The 13,229-nt window shown below is 44.3% G+C and overlaps 1 protein-coding gene across 1 annotated transcript; it reads right to left on the minus strand.

Annotated features, from left to right (window-relative positions):
• Positions 1–709: 709 nt before the first annotated feature.
• Positions 710–8,220, minus strand: CCN3 (cellular communication network factor 3). The gene is made up of 5 exons (XM_022555588.3): positions 7,990–8,220; positions 7,635–7,860; positions 6,291–6,545; positions 4,699–4,913; positions 710–1,187 (listed from the first exon to the last, which is right to left on the minus strand). Exons 1-5 carry the CDS (start codon positions 8,074–8,076, stop codon positions 891–893), a joined length of 1,080 nt encoding a protein of 359 aa, XP_022411296.1. The 5' UTR covers positions 8,077–8,220; the 3' UTR covers positions 710–890.
• Between the last annotated feature and the right edge of the window lie 5,009 nt (positions 8,221–13,229).

Here is a 13,229-nt window from a genome sequence, read left to right on the forward strand (position 1 = left end):
GTTCTTCTTTTTCAAAATTCCACTACCAGCACACTTGAAAGTCATCGAAGGTTGTACTCAAGTGCTTTGGGCCTCAGTTTATTCGTCAGTAAGGTGAGAGGAGCCCTGCTGATATGTTCTGCTTCTTCTGAATTAAAAAACTAGTGATCCCCAGCAGTCTCCAGACACATACAAATGTCTGAGGGCTGGTAGAGGCTGGTCATCTATGTATAAGGGAGAGTTTTCTGTTTAGCTTCTTTCTTTTGGAAAGGAGTCAACTTGTCTGAAATGGAGCCAATTTATGACACCAGTGCACTTAATTAATAAGCATTCCATTACTGTAGATACAGCTTGTTTTCTATGTACACAAAAAACTAATAATCTCTAGATTTTGAGTTGAAGAGCTTTATGTTTCCTCGGATCTCGGAATTTGAAGTTCAGAGTTGAGCTACTCAAAATGAGCGCTCCACAGAGAACCCTTAGGTCAAATCTCAATCTGTGGTGAACTATTTGTATGATGACACCCTCAGTATGACCTTAGATTTCACCGTGTCATTCATTACTGTGACCTTTTCTTGAAATTTCACTAGCGTATAACAAAATGAGTGTAATGTGATACAGTCTACACAGTAAGACATATATCTGATTTCTGAAGTTTACAGAAATTTCCATGTGTAGTCAACAGCGCAAAAGAATGTCATCCCTAAGCACTATCCTGAGCTTACCTTGATTCCAAGTTTACAGTTAATCATATCTTTCATGAAAAAAAAACAGACATAACTGACCTCATAGGACCACAGAAAATACATGGGACGCAGATGTGGATAATAATTCTTTGTAATTTTTCTTATAGTCATTTGATAGTGGGTGGCTACAGGTTGCCTCTGTAGGTGGGCTTCTTAGGGGACACATCACATTTCTCCTCTGCTGGTGTTTGGCTTTAAGTCTTGGAGGAAAGACGCATTGTTATGAGGACAGTTGTTGTGACAGGTGCAGGTCCCGATGACCATCACTGGTTTCTTGATGGTCTGGCCTGGGGAGCACTGGAACTCCACCTGGATGGTTTTGGTGTTGTGTGGGGTACAGCATCGGCCATCGCTGCAGACACCGCAGAACCTGGGCTTGTAGGTGTATAGGCTCGTGCAGTTCTCAAACTGCAGGTGGATGGCTTTGAGTGACTTGGTGGTGCGGAGACACTTTTTCCCTTTCTAAGAAAGAAGAAAAGGAGTGATGCATGAAATGGCCATCATTCCTCCAAGGGATCAGTCTAGGCATATGGAATAACTTGCTAGGTGCCTACCCAAAATCTGTTGCTCTTTCTTCTTTGCTAACAGAATGTTAATTTTGTTTGAGTAATGTGGTCCACTACAAGTATATCCTTCCCCAGAATATCTGGGAGCTTGCAAGGGCCTTGTGGCCAAGTTCTGGCCAGTGATACATAAACCAAGGGATCCTGGGAAATCCCTTGCCCTTCAGATGGGTACAGTTCTTAATCGCTTCCTGCATTCATTTGCCTTCCTATCTAGAATGTGGAAATCATGCCTAATTGTATATAACCATCTTTTGACCATGTGGCATAAGCATGAAGATGAAAGCATATGTATGATAAAGAAACCTATTTTTTCAAACCACCGTAAATAGGCTTTGGCGTTGTTATTTGCCCAATACATTCTTAGGTGTTATAAAGAGAAATGGAATAAATATGGCATCACTGCAAGCCTACCAATGTTTCAAGTATTTTTCAGACATTAACTTACTTAACCTTATTAGGAACATTCACTCATACAAGGAGCAGTTATTCACATAAAGAGCAACTGTCCAAGTTTTATAGATGAGTAAACGTAGTCTCAGAGGCCAAAGTGATCAGAAAACATCTAGAACCTGAATTTGTCTGACACAAAGCCCGTTCCTTCTATTACACTGTGACCTCAGAAAAGTCTAAGACAGTGGGATTTAAGGTTAGTTTCCATGAAGGCATGGTAAGTGGAGAATTTATTCAACATTCCACTGGTAAGAGTTGAAGAGGAACCCCAATATTGATAATTCAGTAAGACATTGATGATATGTTAATTTCCCACCTAGATTTCTTCACCGAATTTGTCACAATTTTCCACTGCTTTTCACCTTCCTAGTTGTAATCCACAGCTTGTGGAGTGATGAGACTTGGAATTCTCTAAAATTGGTAGCTCTCAAACTTTAATAAGAGTACATCAGAATCATCTAGAGGGTGTGTTAAAACACACATTGTTGGGCCTTACACCAGAGTTTCTGATTCAGTAGGTTTGATGTGCACCCCCCATAATTTCCATTTCTAACAAGTTCTTAGATGATGCTGCTGGTCTGGGGATCACGCTTTAAGAAGCACCATCTCACATTTAAGAACCTTCTGGTTATAAGGAAGTAATGATTATTTGGCTGGCATTTCCCTAGATTCCAAACAAATTTCTGGCCCCTTAATGAAATACACACACACACACACACACACACACATATATATATATATATATATATATACAGTATAAATAAATGTCTTAAATATAATATCTCCCAATATCAAACTTGGTGCAAGGTACAAGAAAAATATGAATTTTGGAAAAAGAAACAATAGAAAAAGCAAAATTTTAAAGTCATGACATGGAAATGGCTTATTTAATAAGCAAGCTACTGTGTACTTGACAATATTTAAAGGCTTCTTGTTTTTTCCTTTTTAATATTTAATGTTTAGTGTATATTTTTGCCAATATCCACAAAAAGGTACAAGGTCTGCAATATCTGTGTGTGTGTGTGTGTGTGTGTGTGTGTGTGAGAAAGAGAGAGAGAGAGAGGGAAGGACAGAAACAGAGAAGAAGGTGTTTCTAGGTGCTCTTTCTAAATTGGTGGAAGAAGCATAAAGTTAGAATGGACCTCAAAAAGTCATACAGCTAAGTAGCCATATAACAATGCAACCACTAGAGACTCTTATTTTATCAATAAATAGAAATGATGCTTAATATTAGGTAATGATATTTATGTTAACAGAGTAAACTATGCCCAGCACTTAACAAATTCATTCTATTTATCCTCATGACAACTCTGAGGTAGGTACTCTTAATGTCTCTGTTATATGGGGGAAAGAACTGAGGCTTAAAGGTTAAGAAAATCACCCAAGATCCATAGCTAGTTCATGTGGGAAGCCAAGATTTAAAGCCAGGCTGTCTGGCTCCAGAGTTGCACCCTTAAGCATGAGATGATATTGCCTCAGTGGAGAGATATGTAAATCTTTCATTGTTAGGAACTGTTTTATTTTGGCCTTAGGTTTGTACAAGGGTCCATATACTAGTTCGATTTGGGTACTGCATTTGTCTGACCTAGGGCTCTGCTAACAAGGCTTGTGATGTCATCAGGAACCAATCAGAGCTTCTGATCTGCATGCCTTGTACTCAGCATTAACACACTGAGTTGATATCATTCCAGCAAAAAAGGAAAGAAATGTGCTATTTTATTTGGCACAGATAGCCTTATGCTGGCAAATGTACTAGTCGTACTAGGCTTTTTGAAATACAGAAAATAATTCCCAGACATCCATTCATTTATTCATCAACAGTTGTTTATCAAGCACACAGTACATCCCAGGTAGGATGTGGGGGACTGAGGGATGAGGAAGGCAGATGTGGTCCCTACTCTGTTGCTTCCTTCAGACTGAACCTAAAGGGTGAAGAAAGCTGAGCTCAGAAATGGCCTCTCTAAAATAAATCATGTTTGACCACTGAGTAGCCAGTTTTTTCCAGGATGAAATGAGATTTGCCAGACTTTTCTCAACCGGGGACATTACTGTAGAGGTCTGGCCCCTCCCTCTTCATCTGCTGTGAGTTGCTGGGGATATTTCAATACATTAAAGAGAAAACAAAAGAAGGTAAACTCCTTCATTAGAGCTGACCTTGAAGTCAGCTTCACAGTGACTTTCTAAAGCCCAGGCCCCCCTCCCGAATAAAACATAACTCTCAACTTTTAGGTTGTGAATATTTTTTAAGTCTACAGGTGTAAAGTAAACACTTTCCAAAGAGGAACAAAAGAAGACAAATCTCAACATTTGGAACAACTGGCACCAATGGTGGACATTCTCAGAAAGATTCATCTGACAAGACACAGCAAGAAGCAGTTAGAATGGTCGTTGCCCCCTTTTCCACAGGAGTGTGGAATGGACAAGACAGCGGGGAATTGTTACAGGGAAGAGCAAAATCTGACTCCATGTTGGATCTGTTTCTTTTACTTTAAGCTTTGCTTTTTGTTGCTTTTGTTTTTATAATCATACATAACGGCCTGCCTCAGGGAACCCTGCCCTGCTGCTGCCTGAATGTTAAACTAAAGTGCCTTTGTTCAGCTCACAGGGCGACAATCTGACCCTGCCCACCTGTGAATGCCTGCAGGAAAGAAGAAATTAACATATCCCCTCCCTGATGCTGGCCAAGCCAGGAGATATTTTGCAAAATCAATGGTCTTTTTACTTTATTTCCTCACCTCCTCCCCCTCTCTGTTCTATAAAATAAACTGGCATCCAGACCCCATTAAGATGGTTTTTGGGGACACTAGTCTGCCATCTTCTCGGTCTGCTGCCTTTCTGAATAAAGTCACTATTCCTTGCCTTATAAGAAAAACAAAAACAACAACAAAAAATAAAACACAGGCCCCAACGAGGCAAGGCCCCCTCCTCTGTGGTGGGGGCTCCTCCCAGGCTCATACCTTATCTGCCGGCTGCTTGTGCTCTTGGTCACAGGGTCGCACCACGCAGAGCCGGGTCTGCTTCACCATCTCGCAATGTGGATTCCTGTTGGTGACCCGGGTGGAAAAACCCATGCCACAACTCTTGGAACACGCACTCCACTCTGTGGTCTGCTCAATGCAGTTGATACCTGAGTCGGAGACTGCAACTCCTAGAGTGGCTTCGGTCCTGTAGGCTACAGGATGTTGAAATAAGGACAGTGTTATTGCGTAAAATGTGGGGATGGCAAAGTGGTCCTTTCAACCATCATTAGGAAGAGTGTCTCATCCAGTTCGGTACCTGTGCAACTCAGGTGTTCTCAGGGGGCAGACCTGGATCTCTGTATTTATAAACCCCTAACAGGTAGCACAATGCCTGGCACATGGTTGGCATCTGGATCTCTGTATTTATAAACCCCTAACAGGTAGCACAATGCCTGGCACATGGTCGGCCTTCAAGAAATCTTTGTGGAATGATTGTCCGATTTGTTCATAAGAAGTTTAGGAGGACCTGTCTTTGAGAAGCTTAGTAGTTTTAAGAATATAGCACAGTATAGCATCAAAAACCATTCCATAAACCATAATGTTTTCAATGTGTGATTTTGTCCAGAGAAAGGATAATGAAAAAATTGTAATTGGATGAGTAAGTAGAACCAACCAACTCAGAATAGTGATGGAGGTAATGCTCTGCCTTAGGGAGGTAGAATTGGTTATTTGGGTTGTAGGATATAGTCACTGGGGCTTGGATGACAGACAGTTCTCTCTCAACATTTAATACGCATGGCCTAGGGCACATCTCCTCTCTTACATGGCAGTTTTCCTATCTGTAAGCATGGCTGAGAATTTCTGACTTCAGAAAAACTGTAAAGCTCTGTGTACTGCCAGTATAAATAATCTGGCTGATTAATGGCTTCTAAAATATCCTCTACTGGATCTTGAATGTTTGCTTTTCAAAAAAAAATCATTTCCTTTATAAGCCAAAACAAAAGGAAAAGCAAAACAAAGATCCTGAGGTATCACTTGATCCTTCCTGCAGCACCTGGAAAGGTGGCATTTCTCTGTGACACCTGTCCAGGGATGGCATTCTTTAGGGAAGCTGGTCTTAAGAGTGCATAGGTAGTTGACAGAGTCCAGAAAAGAAAGAGCCATCACCAGGCCCTTTGCAAATGGCTTAAATGGTGTTCCCATGGAGTTGACACTTGCCGCAAGTATAGAAGCTCTACCGATTACGTGTTTTGCATAAAGTTGCCAAAGCACATCTTTGCAATGTTAACAAGGGTCAAGTGGGACAGACTAAAATATAAATGGCGGTCGTGTAATAAGAAAAATCATTCCTATGGCTCAACAGAACCACTGGATGTGATTCTTCTTCAGAAGAGACTGTGTGTACTTCAATAACTTGTCTGGGATTCCAACACGTGATGTGCCTGATCTCAGGGGGCAAGCTGGACTCCACAACTGAATGACAAGAAGCTGAAGCCAGTTTCTCACTGCAGATCCCAAAGAGCATACATGCTTCCTGCCTGCACTTAGTCCTGTGCTGTGATCATTTTCAGGTATGTTGAATTTCTCACCTGGAAGGGTTTGGAGGTCCCCTAATGTCCCCGTCTCATTGGAGTCACAGATCCACTTTTCACAGCACTCCCCAGGCACTTTAACTTTTCTCGGAGCTGGGCAGTCAGGCTGGGGCAGTAGCAGGTCCTCTTCACAGCGGGGCACACAACCAACCTGCCCATCTTGGCAGGCGCACTGGTATTTGCAACTAGGCTGGAAGGTCTCTCCACTTTGGTAGATGACTCCATCGAACACACAATTGTCTCCTTCTATCGCTAGAATGTTGGGGAAGCAGAGCAGAGAGGGAAGGGGAGAGAAAATCAAGAACACGATGCATCGAAGAGGCTATATAAGAGCCACAGCACATATTCCAAGCCCCAAATCATTCTTTTTCTAGTTGAGGCCATCTGGTTGCTGATCCACCACCAGCAGAGAGATGTCCTCATGGAGGCCTCCCAGTGCAAGAAGAAACACTCAAGACCACCCAGTCCCACCACTCATTTTACGCATGAGGAAAGATGGGCAGAGCCGTGAAGTGACATTCCCCAGGGCCCTCAGCTGTTGTTCTCAATGATAGTGTCGTTTCGCAAGAACCTCCTTAGATTCTCCTGCTCCAGAAGCTCAGAATTAAAAAGAAAAAAGTGCTCTTCATAAGCCTCCAAACAGGTTAACTGGTCAAATTGGGAAGGGCATTAGGATTCCTTGGCATTCCAGCACAATAAATCATTACTCGTTTAGAGAAGAAACTAAAAGCCTATTCCAAGCCCTCTTATCCAGGGAGGCAGGGACAGGTCTCCAACTAAATGGTGCACCGTGTGGGAAATTGATCCCCAGTTGATTAAGTTTCACCATCCTGGATTGGCTGGTTGCCTGCATTTTTATTTTACTCACGGCCCAGACAGGGGTTGCATAGTCATCCCAGGAGAGTAGTGGCTGCTTTGGCTCAAATAGGACAATTACAGGTGTGAAAACAAACCAGCCTGGCTACAGTTGGGGGAACCTGTGAGCCTGTAAGTAAGCCCAAGATTCCATCACCCCCCAAGCGTACCCTGGAAACTTCCAAAGGAAATGACTTCACTGGCCCTTAAGTCTGCTCTGCTCCCTGTCTATCTAGATTCTTCTCTAGGGTGGCAAATGCTTCTCACCTCCGCGGGCAGGTTTCCCTTCTGGCTTCTGGCGCTCCGCAAAGCCCCACGCGCCCCCAGACCATCCCCGGCACACAGCGCTCCATAAACATCACCCACGGCATCACTGTTAGTATTTGCTCATCACCCTCTCGGGAGTGGGGGGAAGGGGAGAGGAAAGAGCGGGCAGCTCCGCTTGCTGAGGGACAGGAGGTCAAGCGGAGGAGGGGGCAGGGTTACCCATGCAGATGCCAGTCTGGGCGCTGGGGTCCGCTCTGCGGTCGCAGAAGAGACCGCGGCTCTCCTCGCAGGGCAGCATCACGGAGCAGCTCTCGCCGCGCTGGCGGGCGCACACCAGGCAGCAGGAGCAGTCGTCCAGCACGGCTCTCACCCCGGGGGCGCAGGTCGGCGGCTTCTTGGGGCACGGAGCCGGGCACGAGGAGGGGCAGCGCGGAGTCGCAAGGACCTGGGGGCGGGCGAGATCAGGAGAAACTTCTTAGCAGGGACCCTGGAAGGCAGAGCAACCCCGGGACCGAGCAGGGGCCGCCCAAGAAAGGCAAAGTAACCAGAGGCTCCTGATGGGTGCGCCACTCACCTGTCCCAGGAGATGGAGGAGCAGCAGGGAAGCCAGGCAGCGGCACTGATTGGGTGGACCGAGACGCAGGCTCTGCGCACTCGGCATGTTCAGGCTTTTTCCTGCCGCTTTCACAGGGCTTTCCAGGTCGGAGATGGGCTCTGCGCGCGCTGCTCCTGGTCGGGCTCGCCCCTGCCCGGCGCCACCGCGCAGGTTTTATAGCGCGCTCCTGGGACGCGCACAAGCCGGTTGGCTGCAGCTCAGGCAGGAGGCGTGGGGATCGGCGGGGTGGGGAATGGAACGAGCCCCGGAGTTGCCATAGCAATTGGCCGTGGGTGCTGCTCTCCTTAGGGCGCGGCCCCGGGGCCTGCATGTGCCTGTGTGTAGCGACTGGCTTTTCCCAGGGCGCCGGGAGGGGCTGGGTGGAGGCCCAGGGCCAGGACCCAGGGTTTCGCCGAGCGCGTGGGAAGGAAACGCCCGTTTCCTCCTGGAAGCTGCTTCGCTTTCCCCCAGGACTAAGACACCGCCACTCCCCGTCACGCTTCTTCTCCACCCTGGCCGTTCCCAGCTGGGTTGCAAACGTGGGGTGCCCCTAAAGGGGTGTCCGATGTTTGGGACCATCTGTGAGGGGTTGGCTAGAGGCCCAGGGGTTTAGTCATAAAGGAAGCACATGCAAGTTTGTCACCGTTTAGGGCACGCTTTGAGAGTGTTGAGAGAGGGGGAGGGGAGAGAGGGAGGAAAGGAGAAAGAGAAGGGAGAAAGTAGTGGCTGGGGACGGGGCGGGGGAGCAGAAAGTAGAAGAAGTCTTAAAGTGAGGATGGGGGACGATGCTGTTTACCGAAAGGCAAAAAGTCCTTTTGACTTTAACCATTCCAAGCCCCGCCGATTCTGCAGGTTTGGTAGAAATACAAGTAAAACGTAATGAAATAAAAATACAAGAGCCCGAGGTACATAAAAACTTTCTTCCTGGTAGAGAAAAGCCTTGAAAAACCTTGAAACACCAGTGGTGTCACGCCTCCTGTGAAACAGCACATGTCAGAATACAAGTGCCTGTGAGAATTTATAAGGCCCCTTCAGCTCAGCCCCTGTCAAAACCTCAGCGAATTAAGGAAGGACTGGGGGAGGTACTTGCTTTACTGAGCTGACGCTCCAGCAAATCAAATCCCTCTCCCACCTGGCACCTACTTTCAAAAATGACTGCCGTGAAACACATGTCCTCCTCTCATGAGGAGGAGAGCAGTTTGACTGCTCCAGAGTTGACACTGCTTGATGGTTTAAAACAAAATGTCTCCCCTGTACTTCAACTTCGCTTCTGCCTCAGGGATAACTATGTCCAGCTCCTTTGGGGGTAGTCGTGTTGGAAAGACACTTTTCAGAAAAATTATACAGGCTTGGGATGGAACTCTAGGCTTTAAAAGGAAACAAATTTCCTCTAGGTCATCCAGCGTGTGTGAAGAAATCAAAGGCAGCTTATGTAAGGGCCCAGGTCTGCCCCTGCCACACCTGCTTCCCCGCATGCAGTCATCCAAAGCCCTTCAGTATAGTTCTCTGAGCAGCTGAAAACTGCTGTTACATAATTCCGAGCCTACATGAATTCTGCTTTCTTTGAGGAAAAGCAGACGGAGCAGTAAATCTTGGTGAGAGATTGAACGTTAATTTGTGCCATGTCGAGGACACTCAATACACTCTTCAAATTGATGGGCTCCATGGGTCATCTGGTCTAGTGATACTTCCACCTGGCTGCATGTCAGAATCAACCAGGGTGTATTTTTGAAAAATATAGATTCTTTTTTTAATGAGTTAAAAAAAGTTGAAGTATAGTTAATTTACAATGTTGTGTTAGTTTCAAGCGTACAGCAAAGTGATTCAGTTATATATATGGGTTCTTATTTTCCATTATAGGTTATGACAAGATATTGAGTATAGTTTCCTGTGCTACACAGTAGGTCCCTATCATTTACCTATTATATATATATATTAGTGTGTATATGCTCATCCCAAACTCCTAATTTATCTCCATCTCCCCACCCCCTGCTATCCTCTTTGGTAACCATAAGTTTGTTTTCTATGTCTGTGAATCTATTTCTGTTTTGTAAATAGGTTCATTTATATCATTTTTTAAGTTCCATATGTAAGTGATATCATATGACATTTGTCATTCTCTGACTTACTTAATATGATAATCTCTAGGTCCATCCATGTTGCTGCAAATGGCAGTATTTCATTCTTTTTTAAGGTAGAGTAATATTCCATTGTATATGAAAAATATAGATTCTTGGACCAAACCCTCAATCCACTCAGTTGGATTTTCTGGTGAAAGCTCTTGGTAGACAGCACTTCATTGTACTTGGAAATGGGAGCTGGCCTTTGGAAACCTCGATATGAAACAGCTAGGAGCACAACTGTTGGAGAGGCAAGACTATGGGCCAAGTTTTCAACATATGAATTGACAGAACAAGGAGAAATTGCAGCATGGAGGCTGGGCTGACTCTTTTTGGAGAAGGGGAGGATGAGAGGAGAAATGTAACCTTAGGACAAGGAAGATGTCAGGTCACTGCTAACGTGTCCTGCCGTTCAGGTCTCTTGATTGCTGAAAGTGATAAAAACCAAACTGGAGCTAGTTCCAGAAAGACGACTTTATCGGACAGAGGCTGTGGTATTTCACATGATAATGGTGTGGGAATGGTTCCACTAGGACTCAGAGGCAACTGAGATCAGGGCCTCGGAGCCATGAAGACTCCATCCCTCTATCTATCTTTATTGCTTCTCTGTGTGTCAGCTTCTCAGTCTGTCCCACCACGGACCAGCTTCTAATGTTTAAGGGAAGTGTCATCCTTAAGTTCTCCAAACCTCTTACATTATGACCTTGTCACCCCAGAAGGAATGTCCACTCTGTCATCTGCTATAAAGGATAAGGACCTCCACATTAAAACAATTGGAAATTGAAAATGAAGACATCTGATGACAATCATGTCAGGTCCTGCTTTGCCACCTCCAGGACACGGTCTCTTGAATCCTCTCCGCTGGGATAGATTTCATTCTCTCTGAAGGCCCAGCATTCCTTGCTTTTCTCTTTTATCTCTTAATTCACTGAAGAATAATGATGAGCTTATTTCTGTGTCTGCCTCCCTCTCCTGCCTGGGAGCCCTTGAGGGCAGGGAGCAGGCCATATTCTCCATAATACCCCCAACACCTATTTCAAGGATGGATCAGTTGTTTTTAGACCTTTTGAGATACTGCAAACCTCACTTGAAGTTTTGTCATTTGTCACCGCTTTGCATACAATGAGGTAAGAAAGAACTGGAGGCTGTTTGTTCCTCTGCGGCAGTAGAGGCTAAGTTGGTCCTATCAGTCATCACCCATCTGCCCCTGACATGCACCTTCTCTTAGTCTTTCTGCACACTCAGAGTCTAAAGGATAGCACACAGGCTGGTGATCTCCTGTGTGAAATAAACCATGTGTCAGTTGAGGTCTCTGGGGAAGTTGGGGCCCCCGTAATAGAGACTTTTCATGAGTTACTGGTCTTGGCGACCAACGAAGATGGTGACTCCACTGGGTTAGAAGGTGCAAGTACTGTGGTGGATTCACTTTTCCCCCCCTTTCCCTTCTTTCTCTCTACCCTTTCCTTTACCCTAGATGTGGTACCAGAGACTCATTTCTCCCTCTCTATCTCAGATGGACTGTTAATGGATTTATATTCTTATGACTTATCAGTCAATGCTCCTACCTTTAGAGAATACATTTAGAGAACTTCCTACATTTTATAAAGGTAAACTTTTACAAGGGTTTCCATTGTTGTTGTTTTATCTTTTTCACTATTATGAAAGATTTAAAATATATTGGCAGTGGCTTCTGTAGCAGGAAAGAGAAATAGAAAGCACAGAATCCCATATTAAAAATGAAACCAATAAAAAGCAGTGACTATGGTGTTATCAACCCCAGGACAACTCCATCTCTCCCCTTTCCTCGGTGATCACATATCTCTGTAAGCTCACGGACATTCACCGTGTCTCCTTTCAGCCATCGTTCAGCCAAGCCACATGATACTTAGGTCTCATAATGTGCCTCATAAATCAGCCTCTCAACTCCTTAATTTTGTTGCTCTTTTCTGAATTTCCTTCATAGGTCCCTTTTCTGGGACCCCAGAGAGCTGGTAGAACACAAGGTAATTCCGATTATATGTTAGGCAGGTCAGCCCTACGTGGTGTCCAGTTATATGGCTAATTTCAACCAAACCCTCTTGCTTTTCTGACAAAGCTCTTGACTTCTTGCTTTTCTAGAAACAATGAGGGGCAGAGAAGGAACACTGATGGGAACATTATATACTTAGTATTTAATGTTATCCTCTTTGGAAACATCTTCCTATTGCCCACATTTTTAAAATTTATTTTTTAGTGCATTTCTTATTTTAAAAAAGCCCCAAAATGTAGGAGCTTAAGTAATAAATTCAAACTATAACTTACCTAGAAATTTGAGAAATGAGTTATTTTCTCCCACTGCTAAATGAACTCCTTCTAGGGAAGTGAGCTTCTTGGAGAATTAAATAATTATTCTAAAAGTTTTTTGAACTGGAATGGAGTCTATCAAGTCTACCAATTTACATACCACCTTCTCAACCCCCTGGCACTAGCCCTGTCCTTCCCTGTGCCCAGCTGAATAAAGCGGCCACCAGGAGTTCTCTCTGTGTGACTTCTCTATGGCTTGTAATAGCTGGGTAGAATGAAACAAGTTCTGCTTCATGGACTAGAGTCCTTTAGACCAGGAATTGGTGTCAGAAACAAAGGCACATACATATGGGCAGGACATCGTGTTAGCTAAGCCTCAGGAGTGCTGTATATCGGGTGATGGTGGACCCAACTCATAAAACCTGGTGTCCAAGTGAAGAAGGAGAAGGGAAGTAGTATCACTTGAATACAGGCAAAGCTCTGAATAGCTTCAAATGATTGCTCCTGGAGAAAGGAAAAAAATTTAGTTTCTTTTTTGGGTGAGTCCCTATTCCCAAATGCTATCTCAGAGTATTAAAAAACTTAGGCAGACTCCTACCGAATCTCTGAAATCCAAGCAAGAAAACATAGACTTTTAGGAGAGGCAGGACCACAGAACAGTGTTGCATTTGACAATGTTAATGTTCATAATATCCAATTCATGAATTGATCATTTATTTTATACTTCAAGGCATGAATCAAAGATGAATGTTTTGCCTTTTCAAGAACTTTATAATCTAGTAGAAAAATGAAGTAGAAAAAAATAGCTAAGGCATA

The sequence above is a fragment of the Delphinapterus leucas genome, chromosome 17, assembly GCF_059928025.1.
Source record: "Delphinapterus leucas isolate spDelLeu-1000000601 "Yukka" chromosome 17, BTC_Dleu_Yukka2, whole genome shotgun sequence".
Taxonomy (NCBI): Eukaryota; Metazoa; Chordata; class Mammalia; order Artiodactyla; family Monodontidae; genus Delphinapterus; species Delphinapterus leucas.

Bases quoted from the DNA above. Each gene is read 5' to 3' on its own strand.
- CCN3 (XM_022555588.3), bottom strand. From the start codon at position 8,076: ATGCCGAGTGCGCAGAGCCTGCGTCTCGGTCCACCCAATCAGTGCCGC. The intron at 4,914-6,290 runs GTGAGAAATTCA...AACATCCTGTAG, and splicing joins GGACCTCCAAACCCTTCCAG to CCTACAGGACCGAAGCCACT. The intron at 1,188-4,698 runs GTATGAGCCTGG...CTTCTTTCTTAG, and splicing joins ACAAGCAGCCGGCAGATAAG to AAAGGGAAAAAGTGTCTCCG.